Genomic DNA, 25,896 nt, shown 5'->3' on the forward strand with positions numbered 1-25,896 from the left:
ATAGTGTGCCAGTTAAGAATACCTAAAAATATTTTTCTTCAAGTCTTAGTAATTAACTGTTTCTCTGCAGATTTATACACGATCTGTAATTGATCCTATTCCTGCACCAGTTGGTGAGTCTAATGTTGATGGTGGTGCCAAGACTTCAGACAAACAGAAAAAGAAGGCCAAAATGACAGATGAAGAGATTATGGAGAAATTAAGTATGTTGCCTACATTTTACATTATTCTTAAATTGTTAACAGCCCCTGAAACATTTGGCCTGGATGGGTCTTAATTTATACCTTGTATTTTGGCTTAAATTGTTTTCTCCTAGGAACAACAGATTCAGTTAATATAGTAAAGCCAAAATAATACTCTTCTTTGCCTGTTTATTATTGTGTGCCAACTCGTGAGCTGTGTCTTTGCAATAGTCAGTATTTTGGAGAGCAATACTTCTTCTCAGAGGGCCAAATCTAAGGGTCCTAACTGGAAACTTTATCAAAGAAAGTTTGTATATATTTATGCATACCTGTAGAATACAAAATGTCCCTAAATAACTAAACCAGATGTTTTATCTAGATAATATGTGTAAGCATAAAATGTATTTTTTTCCTCCATTTTCATTCATCAACTATCATTGGCCTGGATCAAGCACTGGAAATAATACACACGGGCCAGAGAGAGAGTAGCTGTAGTATCTCATTACAAGTCTATAGCCACTAGAGTTCTAAAGGACACTGACCTAGAGGCATCTAGGAAAAATATTACAGATTGGCAATAGGCTTGAGGCTGAGTACCTATATAAAATTGGTTTATTTTTGTGAATTTCTTTGATATGCCCCTCTCTCCTTTTACCTTGTGAAAGTTTAAGTGAAAATTTAGTGTGATTTTCTCATGCTTGGACTTAGTTGTAATAAGACTATGTTAGGATTTTATGTACAAAATCATACCTTTTTAAAAAAAAAACAAAATCCTAATTTAAAACCTGTTTCTTAGTTGTGGCTTTGTGAACTTTTCTTAAACAGATGTATGATTAGTTTATATTAGAGTAATCTTTATAGTAATAAGTGATTTACTAAATATATTGAAAGATAGATATAGGAGAACAGTTAGAAAAGCCATTAGGGTTTTTCATTTGGATATTTTTTATAATATTTTTCTCATAGTAAGTAGTTTTATAACTTACTGTTAGTTTAATATTGATACATTTCAGTGGAGTATGAAAAGTAGGATGACCAACTTGTCCTCTCGCCAGGAATTGACCGGTTAAGTTTTAAAACTTAACATGCCACATCCTAAGAACCCCCTGAGTCTCAGGAAAGCTAGTGTAGCGGGTCATTCTGTAATGTTGTCATTTTTTAGAAAGTGGTAGGATAATCAAGACATTAGCGGGTCATTCTGTAATGTTGTCATTTTTTAGAAAGTGGTAGGATAATCAAGACATTAGTTAGGAGGTCTAACCTAGTGGAAATAATGTATCTTTTTGCTTCTGGTACTTTTTAATTTTTATGCATTTCTTTTGTGTTTGAAGCATACATTATTTTTGAAACTTAGTGTTATGTATGTTCTAAAATCAGTGGGGTTTATTGAAAGAAGTAATGTTATCAGAATTAGTTTACAGTTTTAAAATGCTTGACTGAATTTCCAAATTTTTGTTGTTTTTGTTTAAAATAGGAACTATCGTAAGCATAGGTGACCCTAAGAAAAAATACACAAGATATGAAAAAATTGGGCAAGGGTAAGTATTTGTGACTGTATTACCAAAATAGTCATTATTTTCTAGATGTCCGGCTTGATATCTTTTGCCTACTGATGTTGAACACTTATGGTATCCTCTGAGTAGTATGCTTGGATTTGTGTAAAAGTAATGAACTTATTTCTAGATGCTATTAAAATACTGTACTACTTAGCAGTGATTGTACATTGCTGCTTCTTAAGTGTGATTTCACATTGGTGGTAAGAGATTGGATGGGTGGGAAAATTGTCCAGCAAATATTTAAAGGACAGTGAGAAAATTTACTATAAGTTTATAGCGTTTTCTCTGTTTAAATGCATTTTAGTCACATCAAGAGTATGAATCCTTAATTTTACTGCCCTTCTGATTTTGTTCAATAGTTTGTATTTTTAAAAATTATTATCTGTTTAATTATTTATTTTATGACCATGCCACGTGACTTATGGGATGTTAGTTCCCTGACCAGGGATCGAATCCAGGTCTCCCACTGTGGAAGCTCAGAGTCCTAACCGCTGGCCCCTCAGGGAATTCCCAATAATTTGTATTTTAAAATTATGCTAACTGAAATATTTTTCTTTTCTATTGCTTGAGAGCAAATGAACATCTTGAATTCTTAATGTTAATTCTGCAAAGTATTCTGGGAGTTTTGAGAGTGAGCTTAAGTCTTTTTGAAAACTTTTATGAATTTCCTTTTAAAAGTAAAATTTAATTGCACCTCTGGTTTTAATAACAAAAAAATTGAAAATCATGTTAGTATCCTTGAGCCTGATAATGGATAAATAAATAATAGTATGAAAAAGTGAAAGTGTTAGTTGCTCAGTCATGTCTGAGTCTCCAACCCCATAGACTATTGCCCTCAATTCAGTGTTGAATCAGAAAAGCAAATTATAGGAAAATACATAAAATGAAATCATTTATATGAAGTTTTAAAAATACGTTAAATATCTTCTGTAGTGGTACACACCTGTGTCCTTAGTAAAGTATAGAGAAACGTGGCAATTACGCACATCGAATACAGAGTGAATGTCCAGCACAGGTTACTTTGGGGAAGAGGGCGGATGCCTTTGGAAAGGGCACAGAAGAACCTTTAAATTTGTTTGTAGTTCTTTGTTTCTTAAGCAGGGAAATAAATCCATGAGTATATGTTACTGATTTCTTTTTGTCTGATCTTTTTTCTATGTTTTTGTAGGTCTGAAATTTATGACAAATTTCTAATATAAGTTTTGGCCACAAGGATTACCTCTTTTTCCTATTCTTCTCCCCTTTCTTTTTGCTTTTACCTTTTTTAAAGATGTTCAGTCTTCGGTGTTCTTTAACCCCCTTTCAGTTGTTTTGAGTATAAAGTCTTTGGATGTTATAAATGAGAATGATTTAGAAATCTTAAATCTGCTTGTGTCTCTTTTTTCCCTAGGGCTTCTGGCACAGTTTTCACTGCTACTGATGTGGCATTGGGACAAGAGGTAAGCAACTTTTTCATACTTCTTGGTGTTACCATTAGCTTTTACTATAGGCAGAACCTAGATCTGCCTGTGAATAATCAATGAGGAATTTCTTTTTCAGTTGAATATGTTGAAGGATTACTCTAGAGAATTTTATAGTATCTTCCTTATTGAGGGGAAAAAAGAAGTAATTAATTATGTGTTTAGTTTCATAAATAAATATTTTAAAAACGATTTTCCCAGTTTGGATGAAAAGAGGATTAATTCCTGGCACTGGACTGACCTTGGGTTTAGATTTCAAGAGAAATCCGAAAATACTGGGGCTTCTGTATTACAAAGAATTGTGCGTAGGCAGTGTGGAAGTTAAAGCACTGCCTATGAGTAAATTATAATCTCACTGTATAGGATGTATGTAATAAATTAGATGATTAACTTATTAATGTTTCTGATTTTCTAAGAGGATTAGGAAGCTTGTTCTTATTTTTTCCTGTTTCCACCATAGGTTGCTATTAAGCAGATTAATTTACAGAAACAGCCAAAGAAGGAATTGATCATTAATGAGATTCTGGTGATGAAAGAATTGAAGAATCCCAACATAGTTAATTTCTTGGACAGGTAAAGAGAGATATTTCTTAAACATTGGGAAAAAAATGGTTTTGGAGATTAGCCAGACTAGGGCTGAGTGTCAACACTGGAAAGTAAACTCAAAGTAGGGAGAGAGGTGAAAATAGCATGTTACAGTTTGTGATGTTAGTCAGTGAGTCATGTCTGACTCTTTGTGACGCCATGGGCTGTAGCCCTCTAGGCTCCTCTGTCCTTGGGGATTCTCCAGGCAAGAATATTGGAGTAGGTTGCCATCCCCTTCTCCAGGGGACCTTCCTGACCCAGGGATCAAACCCAGATCTTGCATGTTGCAGGCAGGTTCTTGACCAACTGAGCCACCAGGGAAGCCTATGTCACAGTTTAGAAGGTCCCTTTTCTACTTAGGCATCAGCTGGCAATCAGGAGAAGGCAGTTAGATGAAGGACATTGCTGCTAGTGCTCACAACAAGTCCAAATGATCAGGAGCAGAAACACTAAGGAAAGATTGGCTGTGGTTCATGTCTCGATACAGAGGTGATTGGCCTCTGTATTTTTTAAACTTTCAGGTCAATTTTATCTCAGATTTTGTCTTGGGAAAATAGCATGTTTATCAAAACCTCATATAATTTAGGAATTGACGTTAAATAACAGAACAAAAAGTAGAAGAGAAAATTATGTATTTTACAGCCTTTGTTTTTTTGGCCACACTCTGCAGCATATGGGATTTTAGTTCCCTGCCCAAGGGTTGGCAGTGAGAGTACAAAGTCCTGATTACTGGGCCAACAGGAAATTCCCTTACAACAGATTTGTTTTTAAAGCAGGATGTCTATGTGAATGAAAGAAGAATAGTAGAAAAATAAGTGAGAATTACAGTAGTGATTGTATTGGAGATAGGAAATTATAGGTGATTTTTTAAATTTCCATATTTAAATTTGTTTTGAATGGATTAAGAGAAAACATACTTTTAGACTTTAGGCCTACCTCTGGAGACCATGTTCATAGACATAAACTTTCCAGGTACATTTCTCTGCTTTTTAAAATAGTATTTCAAGTCAGTAAAGCATGGGTGGTTAGGATAAGCCATAAGCTCTGGAACCAGTTGTGTTTAGTTTCAGATTCTGGTTGTGTCACCTACTGGCTATGTGACCTTGTATGAGTTACCTAATCTTTCCAGGTCTCCATCTCCTGGAAGCCTCCATCATCTGGAAGTTCATACATACAGGGTTATTTTAATTGGGATAATCTAGGTACACACTCAAGTTAGAATTCTGAGCAAATTTTAAAATGATTTAGGAAAATCATAATGACCTTCTGTTGCTTTTCAATGCTGTTACAAAGCACCTTTTCAGTGTTCTTCCTAGCTATCAGAGCTACCAGTTTTCTGGGGTTTTTTTATCAGGGTGTCTAATAATTGAAATCTTCAATATAGAGTGCCATGTATTTAGAAAAAGTGAAAGTGTGGATGTATTTTGTATGTTCTCTTGTAGCTACCTGGTGGGAGATGAGTTGTTTGTGGTCATGGAGTACCTGGCCGGGGGATCTCTCACTGATGTTGTCACAGAGACATGCATGGATGAAGCACAGATAGCTGCTGTGTGCAGAGAGGTGAGTTTGCTCCCTTTTTGATAAGTTACAGTAACATGTGGTTAACCGAGTTGAAAAAAGGGAAATATTTATTTGTTCAAGTAGTATACTTTTGAGGGTAAGAGGGAGTGCCATTAAAAATATATCACTCTACAGTGGAAGCAAGGACAAAGTGGCATATCTTCTCCCTGCTGCTGCTGCTAAGTCACTTCAGTCGTGTCCGACTCTGTGTGACCCCACAGACAGCAGCCCACCAGGCTCCCCTGTCCCTGGGATTCTCCAGGCAAGAACACTGGAGTGGGTTGCCATTTCCTTCTCCAACGCATGAAAGTGAAGAGTGAAAGTGAAGTCGCTAGGTATTAATTAGTAAGTCTGCTTGTGGTTTTAAGGTGACCAATGAACTGATATTCATTAATGAATTTTGAGACACACTGTTTGTTTAGGCCAGTGGAATTCTGTCACATTGCCTACATCTAAGCCAAAAATGAGCCTTTCTTTCTTCCATGTAATCTTTTTGCTATGGATGAAACTTAGGTTAATGAGATTGTCATTAAAACTGAGACACTACTTCGAATCCTAGAAATCATTATCACAAAGGATGAAATTGTGACAGTTCTTAAAACTGTTATGTTTCCTGTGATTTGGCTTCCCTCATTTCTACAGTGAATTATAAGTAAATTATAACCTTTGTTCATGTAAGAACAATATATGTGATGTTTTTGTTTTTTCATCTTTTATTTGGCATTTTTTTAAAAAGTATTCTTCGAAGACTTTAATTCAGGTATAGTTATGCTTCATGGATATTCCTCCTGATTATTTCAGGAAGGATGGAAATAACTTTTTAATAGTTTTAAATATGATAGTTTAATAATATATCCCTTAACAATGAATGTTTGAAAAAATGAAGAATGTTTGGTCACTTAAAAGTTGATAAAAACAAGAATTTATTTATGCCTAATTTGTTTTTCTAATAATTTTTTTCATAATTGGTATAAAGTTATTTTAAGAGTTCTTCTGTTTATTCCTACAAGTATTTTTCTGGGGATTTTTTCTTTTCAGAAATCTGCTTAAATGCTTGGTAAATATGATGCAGTAATATGCAGTTAATCTAGTTTTTATTCTGTGAGTAGTGCAGTGTTTTGAATGAGATTTTTAGTTGTAAAGATGTACAGACTTCATTTGTTGTTCTACTTTAATGCAGATAAGAAATAAAAACACAGCTTTTCCCAAGTTACAATTTATATGCAGTTTACATTAAAAAAACATAGCAAGCAGATTTTTTTTAATTAATCTCATTCTGTTTTTAAGGAAGTGAGAGTACTTTTTCTGCTCTTTTGACTCAGTGCTTTCTGAAATATGGCATAGTATCTAGGATATGGCTATAGCTTTATGTAAAACCTACCATACCATAGCATAGCATAGCGTAGCGTAGCATAGCATAGCATAGCATAGCATAGCGTAGCGTAGCATAGCACAGCATAGCATAGCACAGCATAGCGTAGCGTAGCACCATAGAAGAAAGGAAGAAAACATTTCACATCACACTGAAGAACTGGAGAGAACCAGACTACCCACTGTCTTATATTGATTAGACTTCAGAGTATCTCAGATTCAGATAGGAATGATTACAGGTTTATCCTTTACTGTTGAAAAGTGAAAGTGTTAGTCACTCAGTCACGTCTGATTCTTTGCAACCCCATGGATTGTGGCCCGCCAGCCTCCTCTGTCCTTAAAATTCTCTAGGCAAGAATACGGGAATGGGTTGCCATTTCCTCCTCTAGGGGATCTTCCGACCCAGGGATCAAACCTGCATCTCCCGTGGCTCCTGCTTTGGCAGGCGGATTCTTTACCACTGAACCAGCTGGGAAGTCCCCATTACTGTTGAAATGATATCTAAAAAGCCTTGTGCATGTTTACCAAGTGCTGCATACCCTAAGACATTTAAATTTAAACCTGAACAGGCCTAGAAATCATATTGACCCACCCATTCATTTCATAAATGAGAACATTGGAGACTAAGTGATATTCTTATGATATTAAATAACCTGTGGCAGAAATAAGACTAGATAAGACATTATTTAATAGTTGTTTCTGGATAAGACCAGAGTAGGAAGAGCAGGATTTAATTATTTAAAGTGTCTTATTTTTGTAACTTTGCGTGTGACAGAATTTTTTTTCTCTGTGAATGTATTATTAGAGTGTCTTCTACTAGATACTAGAGGTGGTACTCAGGTAAGTAGTGTATATGAACTTCCCTTAGACTTTTCAGGGACTATTGCATTGATAGGTGTTTTTCTTCTGTTCAGTGTTTACAGGCATTGGAGTTTTTACATGCTAATCAAGTGATCCACAGAGACATCAAAAGTGACAATGTGCTTTTGGGCATGGAAGGATCTGTTAAACTTAGTGAGTAACAAGTGAACAGATAACATTTATATGTTACTTATAATTTTCTGCATTTTAAGTAAAAACTCTTTTCCTGCTATTAACATTTTTATGACAATACATGGGGTCAGGGAGAATAGCAGTAAAAAGATATGGACCATCAGCTGGACAGCTTGAGTTTAAATAGTGGATCTACTACTACTTGCTGAATAATTTTGGGTGAAATCATATAATCTGTTTATGTTTGTTTCCTCATTTGTATAAGGAAAATAGTAGTACCTATCTCAGAGAATTCTTCTGAGTACTAAAAATGTGAAACACTGAGGAGCAGTGCCTGGTACTATTGTAATGTTGGTGCTGTCTTCCAAACATAAACTTGGATTTGTCTCTGCTACCTGTTGGGGTAGATTTTTCTCATTATGCTGTTCGTCTTTCTTTGAATTTGGTAGATGGTGGTCTAATTAGGAGAGGCCTGTGTGACCCAGACATCAGAGATGACACTTTTAGGGAGAAAATTGTTTGTAAACCCCTTTCCCTAATTGTCTTCTGTATCAGACATGATAGAGTCATGGGGAAAAAAAACTCTCTTCCTCTGCTAGCTATAATCTCAGTTCCACCCATGCCTTCTGGAGGATTCAAGAACTTCTACTGAAGTTTCTCCAACTATGCAAAGTGCAAGACATTTCTTGGATTAGGAGACCAAAAACTATTTCTTCTGTTTGCCTAGAGAATTTGGCTCCTTTTTCAACATCTCTTTTTAAAAATAGATTCTTCAGGGCCTTCCCTGATGGTCCAGTGGTTAAGACTCTGCACTTTCAATGTAGGGGATATGAGTTCAGTCCCTGGCTGGGAAACTAAGATCCCATAAGCTCTGTAGTCCACCCAAAAAGTGGGGGAAAAAAAAATCCTTCAGAGGTTATTCAACTACAAGAATGAGGATTTAGTTTCTATTTGATGGTCAAAATATATAGTTAATAATTGTAATTTTAGTGGGAAAGCTAGAAATTGATATTCTCATACATTCTGGGTGGATATACAGGTAAACTAAATTTGACCTTTTTGGATAATATTTTACCCTGGCTCTGCCACTCACTAGATAAATGACCTTGGTGTTCCTCAGTTTCCCCATTTGTAAAATGGAAGTCATAATAATAAATGTACCTATCATAAAGTTAAAATGTGGTATGTTTTTTCTTATGAGGTACTTGAAACAGTTTTATAAGCACTCATTTTAGCTATTAATGTTATGATTTGACCTAACAATTGCCTTCTTAAGACTGTCTGCTATAGAACTGCTGAACATATGCACAGCAATAAGTACAAAAACGTTCTCTACAACCTTGTGAAGAAAATCAACAATATCTGACATAATCTAACGGTACAGAAATGGTTAAATACATTATGGTATTTTTATGTTCTGTAAAGTTGTGTAGTTACAATAATAAGGTAGGTTAGTATAGTAATACAGAATGATCTCTAAAAATAGTTTTAAAAAGCAATTGACAAAGTATCCTAAGTGAAATATTTAAGTAAAATAAACCAATCAGTTTGTAGATATTTTTTGTATATTTGGAAATGTATAACAGAAGTCCCAAACTTACAGTCCTAAATGTTAACAGTATTTACATGTGGAATAGAATGAGTTTAACAGTAGAAGGAAGGAAACGGTTCTAGATTCTTATCTTGACTTTCCTACTGAATTAACGCTGGGTTCTAAATTAGGTATCCTGCTCCTCAGTTATAAAATGAGGTGGTTGGAATAGAGTAATGCTGGTGAAGACCTTGTGGGTACAGTTGCAGTTAAATGTGTTCTTTTTCTGGGCTCTCTCACTGACTCATATGCTTCTTATTAATTCTAGCTTCTGTTTTTTTTCTTCAAAAGTAGTGTCCACTTCCTGACCTTTGCCTGATTGACAGTGGACACAGTTTTGGTGTCCAGCTTTGGTAACTTTTTCTTTTAGATCTTTTTCAACTTTATTAAAAGTTTTAGGATAAAATTAATTGTTTAGAATAAAAACCTTCCTAATAATTTACCTTCTTCTTTTGGGAAGTAAAAGTTAAAAAGTGAGAGTGTATAATATCAAAATATCTGTAAGCCCATTCTGGTTTACTTGATTAATGCATTCTTAAAAACTAAGAGACTGAATACTCAAATATAATTCATTAAGTCATATAAAGTAAACTCTTAAGACAACCCATGAACACCATTAACTCAAGATGCTTTGTATTTTTTTTGTTTTGTAGCTGACTTTGGTTTCTGTGCCCAGATCACCCCTGAGCAGAGTAAGCGGAGTACCATGGTTGGAACGCCATACTGGATGGCACCAGAGGTGGTTACACGGAAAGCTTATGGCCCCAAAGTAGACATCTGGTCTCTGGGTATCATGGCTATTGAGATGGTAGAAGGAGAGCCTCCATACCTCAATGAAAATCCTTTGAGGGTAAGACCAGTTAAACACTAAACTTACTTTCAGAAAATAATTTTCTTTAAATCATTAATTTAGAGCTTGCATGTGCTAGGAACTGGCCAAGGATTTAGGATACAAAATTGATTAAAAACAACAAAAAAACAACCCCAAAAGCCCAGTCTCTTCTCTCACTCTATATCTAGAAAGTATTTGCTTCTGAGTTATTGAGTCGAATGTGTTAGGTTAAAGAGTTTGTAATTTTTTGATAAGCTGTATTGTTTCTTAAATTTGCACATAAATAAGAATTTGCTCAGTTTTCTGTAGAATTAAGAGACGCTAGATATAAGCTTCAGGTAATTGACTTTGAACTTTGGTCTTTGTACCCCCAGGTACAAAGAGGAAAGCAGGATCCCTTCTGTGAGGAGGCTGGGTAGATGGCAGTGTTAAAGCCCACATTCAGACAAAAGAGTGAGGGTCCCCAGAAACAGATGAAGTCAGTAGACTTTAAACGGTTTCATGTTCCAGCAGCTGAGGTAGAGTTCCAGCTTTCCTTCTTTCTCTCTGTTTCCCTTCCTTTCCATCCTCCCTTTCTCCCTTCTTCTTCTCCTACCCTCCCTCCCTCCCCTTTTTCCTTCCTTCTTTTACATTACCGTATATCACTAGTTATTAAGAAAATGCAGATCAGACCTCTATAAAATCACTTCATGCCTACCAGAATGACTGTAATAAAAAAGGCAGAAAATGGTAAATATTGGTGAGAATCTGGAGAAACTGGAACCCTCGTGCATTGCTAGTGGGAATGTAAAATGGTATAGCACTTTGGAAAACAGTTTGACAGTTTCTTTAAAAATTGACATTGAGTTACCATGTAACTTGGCAGTTCCTCTGCTAGGTAAATAACCAAGAGAATTAAAAGTATATATTCACCCAAGAACTTGTCCACAAATGTTCATAGCAGCATTATTCATAATAGCCAAAAGGTAGAAACAACCCAAATGTCTGTCACCTGATGAGTGAATAAATAAAAGTAGTATATCCATATATATATACTAGAATCCTTAAGGATTCCAGCATATATATATACTACTTTTGTTTATTCACTCATCAGGTGACAGACATTTGGGTTGGAAAATCCCATGGTTGGAGGAGCCTGGTAGGCTGCAGTCCATGGGGTCGCTGAGTTGGACACGACTGAGCGACTTCACTTTGACTTTTCACTTTCATGCTTTGGAGAAGGAAAGGGCAACCCACTCCAGTATTCTTGCCTAGAGAATCCCTGGGATGGGGGAGCCTGGTGGGCCGCCGTCTATGGGGTCACACAGAGTCAGACACGACTGAAGCGACTTAGCAGCAGCAGTATATCCATACAGTGGAATGTTATTTAGCCTTAATAAAGGGAAAGATGTACAGATACATGCAGCATTGAACCTTGAAGGCATTATGATAAGTGAAAGAAGTCAGGCATAAAAAATTACATATTGTCGGATTCCCTTTACAGTTGATTGATTCCTCATTTGTGGTAGGGTAGTTAGGTTCTATAACACAGCAAACACTGAATTAACAAATACTGAACCATTGCTTCTAGAGGAAGTCACATTTTTGTTAACTGATCAGTACCTCACCTTGCTTTATATCTATTTCTGTTTAAATACACTTTATTTAATATATATTGATGATTCAGTCATGTTGGACTTAGAGCCACTGTAACTCATGCTTGAATTTGGCTTATCAAACCAGTACATTTTCTCCATAAGGCATATCATAGCCTTCTTGCCCTTAGGAATGCTGAATAGTATGCTGCTTTTCACCTCTCTGCAGATTTTTATAGATGACCACAGAAGCACTGAGCGTATTGATTTGGAGGTTACAGATTAATTATAGTGAACAGGTAAATTCACCTATATGGAATCCTCAAATAATGAGGATCAGCTGACCATGAAGGCTCTGGAACAGGCACAGCCATAGAGACAAGAGATTAGTGGTTTACAGCGACTGAAGAGAGGAGGAAATGTAATACATGTGAGTGTTCTTTTTGGAAGGATAAAAATATACTGCAGTTAGACATTAGTGATAGCTGCATAGTCTTTCAAATATACTAAAGACCTTAAATTGTACATTTTAAAAGGGTGATGTGAATTACATCTCAGTGAAGTAATTATTTTAAAGTTTTAAATTGCCATATATGACTACAGACTTACTGCCAGAAATATAAAAATTTTTTCTCCAAATAAGTTGGACATGCTGTAAAATGAGCTACAGAGGCCAGTATAATGGGTATATGCAGAAGGTGCTCTGTCGGGATTGTGTTGGATTTTGATGCTCATTTTCCTATTGCTTTTCATCCTCTTGCAGAGATTCCAGTTCAACTGAGCAATTAAAGTACTTATATAGAAGTGAGTAATTTTAAAACGCTGCAGAACAGTTTTTAAAACTGCCAAACTGGTTCATTCATATGTTGGGCAAACACTGATTTGAGTACTTGCTCAAGACACTTAGATCAATAAGGTGCTATGCAAGGTACAGTCTTAAAGAACCAACAAGAATTTCTGCCACTATAGAAGGAGGAGAAAGACAATTTTTAAAACAGAAATAATATGTAATATGTTAAATGAGGGACCCTTAAGTACTGGGGCCGGTGGGCAGAGAGTCAAGTGTCCAGTATCCAAAGAGTGGTTAGGGAGGCTTCACTGAGGTAACATTTGAACAAAGGAAATAAGAGAGTGATACTCAGTTACTTAAGGGGAGAACATTTCCATCATGTGTAAAGACCCTAAGCAGGAGCATTTCTTATGTATTCAAAGATCCTTAAGGATTCCAGCATAGCTAGCCTGCAGTTGAGTACACAGCAGGAGAAAAAAGGGGGATCAGTTAAGACATGAAACCAACTGTGGTACCATAGGCCTTTGTAAGAATTTGGCTTCTGCACAAGTAAGACGAGGAGACTGTTGGAGAGTATTGAATAGAGGTGAAAGTGAGCTTCCTTCTGTTTTAACAGGATCACTCTTAGATTTTGATGGGATTACTTTGTTGAGAAGAGATTCTCAAGAGAGGCAAAGGCAGAAGCAGGAAGACCAGTTAGGAGGCTGATGCAGTGATCCAGGCAAGAAATGATGATAGCTGAGACCTGAATGGTGTTAGGGGAGGCTGGAAAAAGTAGTTGGGTTCTGAATGTATTTTGAAAGGAGAGCCTACATGACAGAGAGGGAGAGATGCCCCTAGGAGTTTGGCCTAAGCAGTTGGAGTGATGAAACTGAGGTTCTCCTTGGCTGAAATGAAGACGACTGCAGGTAGAGAAGAGAAGAGGAGGTGGCCAGTGCCAGATCAGGAAGTAACATTTTTAGCTTGTTTTGGACATGTTAGGTTTGAGGTACCTATTAAGATATCCAAGTGTCCATGTGGATATACTGAATAGGCTGTTGAATGTGGAAGTCTGGGATCCAGGATAGAACTATAAAATTGTTAGCTGTAGAATTTTTTAAAGCTCTGAGATCAGGTCACCGGGTCTAATGGGCATAGACAGACAATAGAATAGATATGGCTTGCCTCCTGAGGCGCTGCATGGTTAAGCATTGATCCTAGTTTTTTAGGATATATTCAACTTGTCAGCTTTTTTTGGAAGTACTACATCTATATTTATAAGTTAATTGGATGTTATTCAGTCACTCAGTCATGTCCAACTCTTTGCAGCCCCATGGACTGCAGCATATCAGACTTCCCTGTACTTCACCATCTCCTGGAATTTGCTCAAATTCATGTCCATTGAGTCAGTGATACCATCCAACCATCTCGTCCTCTGTCATCCCCTTCTCCTGCCCTCAATCTTTTCTAGCATCAAGGTCTTTTTAATGAATTGGCTCTTCACATCAGGTAGCCAAAATATTGGAGTTTCAGCTTCAGCATCAGGCCTTCCAGTGAATATTCAGGGTTGATTTCCTTTAGGATTGACTGGTTTGATCTCCTTGCTGTCCAGGGGACTCTCAAGAGTCTTCTCCAGCAGCACAGTTCAAAAGCAGTAAGCACCGAAATAATCAAGTCACAGTATACCATGCAGTTTTAAAAAGCAGAAAAATACAACCCATAATGAGGGGGGAAACCAGTCTATTGAAACCATCCCAGAACTGACACAGATAAAATAATTCATGTACAAGGTCATTAAAATAATTTTAATAGTTGCATTCCAGATGTTAAAAGAGTTAAGTAAGACATTTGAAAGTTTTTTTTAATTCAAATCTGACTTTTAGGTAGTAACTAGAGAGTTTGAGATTGTATTCATGGCAGATAATATAATGTAGATTAGTGATTTAATGATCATAGATATAATAATAAACTTAATATGAAAAATAAGGACTGAAATGAATTTCTTAAAAAATGAAACAGTATCAGTGCGCTGTGAGACAACTTTAGGTGTTCTCATATGTGTTTGATATAAGTTACAAAGTTTTAAAACAAAAAACCCAGTCAACCAAGAAATCTACAGCCAATAATCTTGTAAAAACTAAGGTAAAATAAAGGTTTTCTCAGACATACAGAGGTTTGAAAGAATTTATCACCAGTGGATCTATACTACAAGAAATATTAAAGGAAGTCTTTTAAGCAGAAAGAAGAAGATAATGTGGCTCCGCACAAAGAAATGAAGAGCATGAGAAGTAGTAACTGTACGATATGTACAATATTTTTCTCATCGAAGTATCTTAAAAAAATAAAACTGTGTAAATATAACAGGGACAGGAGGAAAGAGCCTGTGTGTATGTAAAACGACAGAAGTGATTAAATATGGCAGAAGAGACAAATCTCCCATTCAGAAGAATTCCAAATAAAGTATGTAGATATTCCACCTCAAAGGAGAGGGAGCCTAACTCCCCTTTCCTTAAGTGTAGGCTGCAAACAGAGAATTTCCTTCCAAGGAGCACAGTCTGAAAAGGGGGAGAAAGGAATAACGTTCCAGTGGAGAAACCTAACAAACTTTACCTAAACCAGGCTTAATTAGATTAACTCCGTATCATCAGTGGTAAATCATGCTGATAGTATACACCTTTGATATGATGTCATGCAAGTGGCACTCTTTTTTAAAATTAGTTTATTGATTTTTTTTTTTTTTTTTTCTGTGCTGGGTCTTCGCTGCTTGCTGCCCAAGCTTTTCTCTAGTTGGAGTGAACAGGGGCTGCTCTCTAGTTGTGGAGAGTGGGCTTCTCATTGCGGTGGCTTCTCTTGTTGCGGAGCACAGGCTCTAGGGTGCGCAGGCTTCAAGAGTTGCTGCTCCCAGGCTCTAAAGTACAGGCTCAGTAGCTGTGGCACATGGGCTTAGTTGCTCAGCGGCAGGCAGGATATTCCCAGACTATCCAGGGATATTCCCGGACTGTCCCAGACACAGGGATTGAACCTGTGTCTCTTGCATTGGCAGGCGGATTCTTTACCACTGAGCCACCAGGGAAGCCCTGGCACTCTTTAACTTTGATCTCAGTCTAATCCTGAGAGAAAAAGATAAAGAAAAATTCCAGTAGAGAGGCATCATACAATATAAAACCTGACCAGTACTCCTCCAAACTATCAATGTTGTCAAAAAAGAAAGTCTGAGGCATTGCTGTAGCCAGGAGGAGCCTTAGGACACATGACAACTGAATGTAATGTATGGTGCCTTGGAACAGAGACAGCAGAGTGGGAGAGTGAGTGAGACAGGGATATCTAGTGTGAATGCTGGAAGCCCTAAGGCCCCCTGTGAGGTTAGTGATGCTAGTAGCGGGGGTATATCTTTTTCCTCCCCCATACTTAGCTGCATAGGTATAGGCAAGATGTAGGCAGAATTTTAACCATGTTTAGCCAAGTGAATACTATGAAGTATGAGAAGGCCAAAGAAGTGATCGTGTGAAAGGGATGACAGACACTGGAAAATCAATGGGAATTTAAGTCCTTTGGAGTCAAAGAATTGCTGGCATTGGGGAACTAGGAGTGAGAAAGCTAGGAGGTAGAGTACAGTCGAGATTTAATAGTTGCAGTTACTGGTACTGATGGCATAGCATGTGACCATGGGATGTGTGTGGCTGAGGCAGGCGAACAGACAAGAACATCAAAGAAGACATCAGGGAACCGTAACAAGCATCTTTGTATACTGAAATTGCCATGAATATTAGTCATGTTAGAGATAATAACAGTGTAACAGTGTTTGGGAGATGTTTAAAACAAGGAAAAGTAGATATGAGTTTGAAATTACAGAGTAGGAGGGAAAGAGCTCAAAGAGGCAGTGAGTAGCCAAAGGAACACTGGTCTCCAGGCTCAGATGTGTAAGTACAGAGGTGTGGAGAGCACTGTGGGTGAGGCCCAGTCCTCCTGGAAGAGCCAGGCCTCAATAAGAAAAGTATCTGGGGTTGTGGCGGGGGGACAGGGAGAACTGTATGAAAAAATTTGACCCAGAAAGGGGAATATACTGAACCAAATGGGTATTAGAATGGAGAAACTGAGGAATGACTGGGAGACCTGGGCTGCTTATAATCACTAATATGAATGAAGATAAGGGGTGTAATAGGATTTATCCTAAAATGGAGAAAAGGTTACTAAGTATTTGGAGGGGAGACGTACCTAATGCGACTGCTTTTTTTTTTTTTTTCAATTTATTTATTCTTTTAATTGAAGGATAATTGCTTTTCAGAATTTCATTGTTTTCTGTCAAACAGCAACATGAATCAACCATAGGTATGGGCTTCCCTCTTAATCCTTTTTGATGAAAGTGTAGAGGCTCATAACAGTGTTATGATCTTAACTTGAAAATAACTGCTAGCTCAGAGATTATTTCTTAGGATGAAATTTTTAAATGAAAATTTGGAAGGAAATGTCATGTAAAGAGAAGTGAACTTAGGTAACAAGGAAATGAACGCACTCATATATGGATGATTTGTGTCAACTGCTACCCTTTTTTTGATGGCATTTTGGTAATACAGCAGAATCTTTAAATAATTAAGTAGAATATCTAGGTGACCTTGAGTTGATACTTTATCCAAAGTATGATCCATGAAATAATAAATTGGACTTCATTAAAATTGGAATAATCTTCTCTGAGAAAGACATTATTAAGAGAATGAAATGACCAGTCACAAATACTGAAAATATTTCCTAATATTTCTAAAATGCATATCTGATAAAAAGAGTGTTATCCAAAATGTACAAACAACTCTTAGAATTCAACAAGGAAAACATCCTAATGTAAAAATAGTGAAAGATTTGAACAGACAGCTCATCAAAGAAGATCCACGGGTGGCAAACAAGGCACATAAAAAGATGTTCAACATCATATCATTAGTGAGTTGCTAATGAATTAAATGTGACTTCCCTGGTGGCTCAGATGGTAAAGTGTCTGCCTACAATGTAGGAGACCCAGGTTCCATCCCTGGGTTTGGAAGATCCTCTGGGGAAGGAAATGGCAACCCACTCCAGTACTCTTGCCTGGAAAATCCCATGGACAGAGAAGTGTGGTAGGCTACAGTCCGTGGGGTCACAAAGAGTCGGACACAACTGAGTGACTTTACTTTCACTTTCAAAGAATTAAAACAAAAATAAGATAGCACTACAGACCTGACAGAATGGCCTAAAATTCACACATCATTATCTTACGGATTCCATAATTTATATTAGGGTTCACTCTTGATGTCATTCATATATCCTGTGGATTTGAACAAATGTATACTGAATAGTGTGTCCTTTATTAAAGTATCTTAAAGAGTATTTTCACTGCCTTAAAAATCCTATGTGTTCCATTTGTTTATCTGTAGTTATTTAGATGTAGCTAGTTTAAAATTTTTTAGAAAAGATTTCAACAAATCTCATTGTTTTAAAATGTTGTATAACTTGGGGAAAAAAATCTTAAAGATAAATGAGATACTATTTGTTAATTGTGAAATTGTGGTCATTTTTCTTTATACCCTTATGTATTATAGTAGTTTTTTTTTTGCCAGTGTGTATTTGTAATCCAAAAAAAGAAAAGGGTGAAGATAATTTTGAAAATGAAGTCAGGGAAATATAACATCTAAAGATAAAGTTTAAAATATTTAACCAAAGTGGGTAGTGTATATGCCGTTGTCTTTAAGTAACTTTTAAAGTACTCTCTCACTTTGTTGAACTGTCTCAAGTTTGTCAAAATTATTCTTGTGTTTTTAGGCCTTGTACCTGATAGCAACTAATGGAACCCCAGAACTTCAGAATCCAGAGAAGCTTTCCCCAATATTTCGGGATTTCTTAAATCGATGTTTGGAGATGGATGTGGAGAAAAGGGGTTCAGCCAGAGAATTGTTACAGGTGAGTTTGGAAAGAATACTATTTGGGGGGAAAGTTGACTTATTTGAATAGCCAGCAGAAAGTTTTCATAGGGTTAAGAAGTATATTTCACTGTTCTTTCATCACCAGCAGCATGGCAGCTGCTGCATTTTTGGATTTTATCTGCTGGGAATAAAATATCCATAACATTGGAATAAGAATACGAGTTTTTACATATTACCAGTTCTCACACCAGTTCATTGCAGTCATGGGTATCTGAATCATTTAACTGAGTTTTTGTAGTACTGGAAGAACTAAAAAGAACACACTTTCAACCATAAAAGTGATATATTGATTTTGTTGATTTTTATGTAGGTGTTGAAATATTTGTTAAGTGAATTATGATCTATAAAGTAGTCTTTAGGGCTTACTAGAAAAAAAATATTTGGTTTCTAAACTTGTGACATTTACACATTTATTTTTTCCTGCTCTTCCTGGCAGCATCCCTTCCTGAAACTGGCCAAGCCATTATCCAGCTTGACACCACTGATTATGGCAGCTAAAGAAGCAATGAAGAGTAACCGTTAACATCATTGCCGTGGCCTCATATTCTTTTTTCCATTTTCTAAAAGAAGTCTTTTAATATATGAAAAGTATTATTCTTTGGGGGTTTAAAGAAATGGTCTGCATAACCTGGAGAAAAAAAAATAAACTACTACTTCCTGAAGACAACCAAGAAAAAATTGCAAAACAGAATGACAACTTTAGGGTCCAAAAGGAATTGTGGACTGAATCACTAGCCTTACGTCTTTGTGCAGAAAGCCCGTCAGGGCCATTTATCATGCTTGAGATTTGCATTTTATTTTTCTGATATCATTATAATAGATCCCATTCATTGTCCCTTTTGGGGTGTTTTCAATACTTGAATGGCAGATTTGAGTTTTTCAGAGTATTTGTTTTATCTCCTAGTCTTCTTTTCTCTCTTCTTCATAGCTTTCTTTTTCCTTGACTTTCTCCTTTTGAATTGCTTTGAGAAGTGTTTCTTATGCCTAAATTGGAGGCAAGTGTGATGGAAATTATGTAGTTCCTTATATTGGCAAAGGAACTCAGTATGGTTTAGCTTTGTATAGAAGTTAGAACCAGCTATTGTTACATGTAATATTTCAGTTTAGAATTTGAGCTGAAGGGAAGAAAAGTATGTGATTTTTACCTGTTTTTAGCAAATGTGAAAGAGTCAGTTTTAGAAATTTCATGGTAGTGAGTTGTTTGGCATTTGTTACATGTATAGAGAGAAGACTAATAATCTATATTTATAACTAAATCATTGAAACAAAAAAAAGAATCCCATTCACTATACATTCTTAGAGGGTTTTTTTTTTTTTTCCCCCCTTCCTGTGTTCTCAGACTTTGCTTTAGGACTTTGAGCCACTACTTTCCTCTTCCCTCTTTTTTCCCCCTTCATTTTGGAAATAAGTTTCTGTATATGTTGTAAGTTTAGCTAGTTTGTTTGTTTTTTTAATTAACCCTCTCTCACCCTCCTCCTCCCTCTCCCTTCCCTAGGCAAATAATATAATAACCATTGAATTTTAAATTTTAAAACTTCACTATTTTTTTCCATTTAAAGGTGAAAAATATTTGGAGTTAACAGAGACAAAGTGAGAGACTTGAACCTTGGTGAGCTCTAAAATAGTTAGATAAGATTATATTCATGGAAGAGAAATGTTAGTTACTTAGAGATGCAGCTTCTGACCAGTAAACTGTAGAGATTTGTGATAAACATTGTTCCCAACCCATTATCAGCATTCTACTGTCTGGGAGAACTTAAGTGACAAAGTACTTCTTGGTAAATTCATGGGTCATTTGAGATGTTGAGTTACTTTTGATTTTTTTCAAATAAGTAAATAATATTCATGTAAAGAACTAGAGAAAGAAGGGATAGTGACATGTGCTTGTTAATAGCAACGCTGTTTTTATTTTAAAGATTAGAAAGGTCTGTGGCCTGCAGCACTAATTGTTAGAGCGCCCATCACCTCCCTCCCTCTCCTGTCCTCGCCCTCGCTGGCCATTTCAGTTGTGTGGCTTTTGAAGGCAGCATTTCCCTTCTGACATGGCGAGAGCCACGTGAAAGAAAAATCTGTGGTTTGTTTCTGGCTCTTTATTCCCACCATTCACTCATAATTGACTTCACACCTACTTGCCATCCTGCAATAGTACGAATTGTGAATAAAAATAATTTTGATGTTTTGAAGTGCATTAGGAGAACTGATAGAGTTTTATTTCCTGTCATTCCCACCGTAGTTCTGTTAAGATATAGGTAGGTATAAGGATAGAAATGGCTGGTGGTGGTTGTTTTTTTTCTTTCTTTAATTGGTAATGTAATGTTGGAAGGTTACACAAAAACAAGTAAAATAATTCATGGAATTTGTATCTAAAGCACTTAATGGTCTCTGTTGTCAGTTTGATTGTTGATTTTATTTTTCTCTGGATTATATTGGCCTTCTATAGCTATTACTAAATTACAGAAAGAGCTGGTTTATCTGGTGGAAAGCTACAGTGTCTCTTGAGTTCCAGATTTGGACATTCTTTGTAAATAGTTGTCTGGATGGATTATAATAAAGAAGATGCTACCAGTGAAATAGAAAAGCAACTAAATGACACAAACTGTGATCCTCGTGACCCCTCTGGAAGGCACTTCTATACATCAGTCATAAAGACCATGTTAATTGGATGCAGTGACAGTGCCCCGTTTTTTTGCCTGTGACTCAACAAAGATCTCTTCAGTTTATAAAAGCAGTTTGGGTTTGTATTTACAACTTCTCTAATGGTTACCTGCATGTCCATTGCTGGCAACGGACTTTGTCATTAAAACCTGATTCCTAGGTTAAGGGAGCTACACTGTGGTTTATTCTTTACTTACTCGGATAAACTAACTTGTAATAGAAATATACTTTGGTTAATTCTGAACTGTGTCATTTTTGAATAATCTTAATCTTAAAAGCAATACAGAATTGTGATTTATTAATTTTAAATTAAAATGTTCACATCTTGTTGCAAGAAAAATTATATCTGAATCAAGATTCACGGTTTTTTCTTAATAACTGCCTTTTGTATTTACCCTTTTTGTCATTACTTTAGAATGAAAATTCTCATTTAAATCTAAAAATTACCTTAGTAGTCTTCTTTTGTTGTTAAGACAATATTACCATAGTATTTATTATATTTCAGACTCTCTGGCAGTCTAAAAGTTTCCTTTTCCTCCTGTTCCTTTTGCTGCTTTTAGGGACAGTCAAATCTGGGAAACCATGAAAATATTGAACATTTTATCCTACCTAGAATAGTAAAAAACAAGTAGAGTGATTGTGCTGGCATCAGAAACGAAGGCTAACACAACTCTGTCTTTATGTGTTGAGTGCCTGGCACGTAACATAAATTCTCTTTCCCTCAATATATAAATACTAAGCTGCTTAAGATGTATCTAGTTACCACAGTCCTAAATGACCCTGTGCCTTTAATGAGCAATTTGAAACTACCTATGAGTATTTCTTTGTAGGGCTCACATAAATGCATATTTGTTTATATATACTGTATTCTAGTTTGGAGTAATTCTAGATCTGATCAGGCAGTAACTCTAATTAGAACAAAATGGGTGCTTAAAAATTTTGCATTAGTTTTTTTAGTTTAAAAATTTTAAAACATACTGAGATTCATATCAAGTGAAATGTCTAAAATCATTATAGAGTATAGCTGAAGTCCTGGTTAAACTTCTGTGAGGTTTTTTATAGTGAAATTCATAGTAATATAAAAGGCAGATTGTCTTCCGTGTCTCAGTTGCTCCCACAATAGAGAAACAGTTAAAATCAGTTTTTCCCCACAGGTGTATGAGTATGTGTAGGAAAGGGAAAAAGAAAATACACACATGGATTTTATTTCTCACTAACACATTTATTGACCACACTGACAAAGACACCGTGGTAAATATTGTGAGGATTACAAAGGAGAACTGAGCACCGGCCTGGCCTTGAGAGAACTGAAGTCTTTCTCACAATTCTAGAATGTTGCCAAATGGAGAGAAAAAATGTATGATAATTTTGTCAAGCATACTTTCATTCTGTGTTAAGCAGAATTAACTTTGAAACTGAACATCTTTGGTAGGAATGTCTTGTGGGGTTTTTTTTGTTTTTTTGTAGCTAGAAATGGAATTAAGTGAAAGTAACTTGTTTTCTGTTTTGTCTTCAAATTTTATATTGACTTATTTTTAATTTAATCCCATTCAATTATTTAATTGTTACATTGACATTAACTGCTGTATTTGATGACCTTGTTCAATAATTTTGTTCTTTCAGGGCTAGAAATAAACTTTTTAATGTTCATTTTCCCTTTTCATAAACTTTAATTCTTTCTTTAGATCAGAGTAGCTTAAAAGAATATATGTAATAGGTTTTCAAAGAACATTCTAGTATTTTTAAGGATGACTATTTTTTAAACGTGTCATGGCACTATGAATGTATTACAGAGCTCCAAATTAGAAAGATTTTCAGAAATCATTGAGTAATAAGCATGAGCCTTCCCTCTTCTAAATCAGGTTCAGAATAAATTTATTCAAAATGAAACGTGCAGTGTTCTAAGGCATCATTTTGTTATACACATTAAATTTGAATGTTGGATATCTTAACATGGAGAACAGATGCATTATAGAGTTCAGGATGAAAAAACAAAATTGTATGTAAAAAAGTATGAGGATGTAGGCAATGACTGCTTAAAATATATTTGTTACACTATAAAACTGCTTAGTGCTATTCTGACATCTGTATTTCTTTAACTATGGCAAATGCTCAAAACATTTGTCTAGGAAAAGTTTAAAAATGCCTGGGCGATTGATTTGATTGAAAGGCACTATTTGTAGGAGCTTGATACATGCTTTACTACTATTTTGAAATTTGTGACTTTTTTAAATTAGAGAATTATTTTTTATGCAAATCATTTTTAAACAAGCTTTATCTTTTGAAGAGGAGGAAGAGGAGTAGATCAATGAAGGGAAAGGTCTTTTTTAAGCCTCATTTTTTTTTAGGTTTTAAGCAAAATAATATGCATAGATAATCTTAAAGGAGTCATAATAAACAGTGCCAATCCTCAGATGTTAGCTTCCTCACTGCAGAGTCCTGCTCCACAGAGGCATCTGCTTTTAACTTTGAACTGGTATTAGCATGCATTAATTTTCAGATTTCTAAATTATATACTTATACTGGTATTTTTTGATATTTCTATGTTTTACTTTCTCTAGAAGCTTCCTACTATTACAGTTGAGAATTTGATTACCATGCCATTTTCCCATTTTTACTCTCTCTACTCTCCCAATTAAGAAGGGTGGCAAAATTTGATTAGTGGTCAGTTTTTAACCCAATACTATGTGGGAGTGTTGATCATTTGAGTAATTTATTATCACTGTATGTCATTTCTTGTTCAACTGTTTGCTTTTCTTATTGTCAATCTTGTCTTTATTCGTTTCCTTTGAAAGTTTCTATGTTCCCATCACTAAATTTTTCCAGACTCATCGCAAAAGCCCTCTTAAGGCTGTTTTCTATGCAGTTAAATGTCTTGGATAAGGACTGTTCCTTTTTCTGATTAGGGCTTCAGTTTGGGCTCTTGCTCTCCAGGCCTTCTGCCCTCCGGCATCTGAGACTGTTTCACTTTTCAACTGAATTTAGATTTTTTGTTTCCTCTTGTTTGGTTTGTTCTTCATTTTGGAGAAGTACATCTTTCATTACTGTCCTGAGGAAGGGTGCATATGGGTTAAGATTTTTAAGACCTTGCATGTCTGAAAATGTCTCAGATTTAGTCTGTAATACAGGATTTTAGGTTGGAAATCATCTTCCTTGAGAATTTTGAAGTCCCTACTTTATCTGTAAAACCTGCCATTTCTGATAACATCTTTTTATATAACTCATTTTTCTGCCTCTCTGGAGTTTTTGTCCTGAAAATTTATCTTGAAACCTTGGAGAGGGTCTATATGTTTAGCTTTAGGCGGGCCTTGTTGATAAAGACTAATTTCCTTCAGTTCTGGTGAATTCTTATATTATTTCTTTAATAATTGCCACATTTTCTCTGTGTTATTTCCTTCTGGCATTCCAGCATTAATCTCCTGTTTTTATCTTTCTCTCCTGCTTTCTATCCCTTTGCCCTCTGTTTTTAACTTTCTGGGAGAATTTCCTTGATTTTATCTCTGACCCTTTTTTGAGCATATATCACCTGTTGCTTCTTGTTTTAATTTTTTTTCACCCCCACACTGTGCTGCTTGTGAGATTTTTTTTTAGTTCTCCAAGGAGGGCTGATCCTGGGGCCAGGGCAATAAAAGCACCAAGTTCTAACCACTAGAGGGCCAGGGAGCTCCCTCCTGTTTTTAATTTCCAAAAGGTCATTCTTCCTTTCTGATCTTTTTATAGGTTTCTGGTCTTGTTTCATAAATCCATTATCTCCCCTGGTGTATTAAAGAGTTTTTCCTTACCTGAGGTTGTCGTAACAAAATATATACTGAGTGGCTTCAACAGCAAAAATTTATTTCTCACAGTCCCAGAGACTTGAAAGTTGAAGATCAAGATGCTGGCAAAGTAAGTTTCATTGTGAGGCTTTTTGCCCTGTAGGTGGCCATCATTTTGCTGTGTGCTCCCTGAACCCCATTCTGTATATGTACACTTGGAAAGAGCAGTCTCTCTCTTCTTACAAGAACACTAATCTCATCATAAGATCTCACCCTCATGACCTCATCTAGCTTTAGTGACCTCCCAAAGACCTCCATCTCCAAATTTCAATACAGTAAAGGCTAAGGCTTCAGTATATGAATTCAGGGGCAGACACAAATATTCAAGCCAGAATAAGTCTTTTTTTTTAGAGGGTTTTTTTTTTTTTAAGTTATTTCTGGAATTATTTACTCAAGTATAACACTGTCTGGAACTGCACTAAACATTTCACATTGATTTTTCTTAATTCTCAGTGGGACTCTTGGTGCTGCCCACTGCTCATTCATTTCACTCCTAGGTCTTTTTTTTTTTCCCTTTGTCTTTTTCACTCCGAACTGTCTCTCACCTGACTCCCAACCCTTTTATCTCAACACTTAACTTCTCCCTTACAGCCAAAATTCTGTGGGTTTTTGTCTTTGTCTTCCTTTTGGTCTCAGTGTAAGATGTTTTTCCTCTTGGTGACCAGCCTCACCAGGGACCCATTGTCTGTATTCTGCCACCCTCTAGATCTCCAAGCCACTTTGATCCTAACTCTGCTGTGCCTTTTACCTGTCCTTCTGTTCTGTCTAACCCTCAGCAGAAAAAGGCATGCTGGAAAGAGGAGACCAGACTTGCTGTTTCTCTTCATTATCATGTTGCATCTACCATCAGCATGTCTTTGAAACTACCCTTACCAGTATCTCAGAATCACTGAATTTCCAATATTCGCAAAACATCAAAAAGATGACTTTCCTCGACAGGTAACTAATATGCTTACTGGTGTATTTGAGGATTTCCATGATTCCACTCATTATCAGTCTTCCTTT

General features: G+C 36.1%; 1 protein-coding gene across 1 annotated transcript in view; it reads left to right on the forward strand.

Moving 5' to 3' along the window:
- The window catches only part of PAK2 (p21 (RAC1) activated kinase 2), a 79,510-nt gene extending 58,195 nt beyond the window's left edge, over positions 1–21,315 (forward strand). The window contains exons 7-15 of the mRNA XM_052649862.1: positions 71–203; positions 1,657–1,720; positions 3,129–3,177; positions 3,659–3,771; positions 5,226–5,343; positions 7,629–7,728; positions 9,952–10,148; positions 18,261–18,398; positions 18,858–21,315. Coding sequence (XP_052505822.1) covers positions 71–203; positions 1,657–1,720; positions 3,129–3,177; positions 3,659–3,771; positions 5,226–5,343; positions 7,629–7,728; positions 9,952–10,148; positions 18,261–18,398; positions 18,858–18,944 — 999 coding nt within the window. The 3' untranslated portion in view covers positions 18,945–21,315. The remainder of the gene's footprint in view (positions 1–70; positions 204–1,656; positions 1,721–3,128; positions 3,178–3,658; positions 3,772–5,225; positions 5,344–7,628; positions 7,729–9,951; positions 10,149–18,260; positions 18,399–18,857) is intronic.
- Positions 21,316–25,896: the final 4,581 nt, after the last annotated feature.

The sequence above is a fragment of the Budorcas taxicolor genome, chromosome 1 (genome assembly GCF_023091745.1).
Source record: "Budorcas taxicolor isolate Tak-1 chromosome 1, Takin1.1, whole genome shotgun sequence".
NCBI classification, from domain to species: domain Eukaryota; kingdom Metazoa; phylum Chordata; class Mammalia; order Artiodactyla; family Bovidae; genus Budorcas; species Budorcas taxicolor.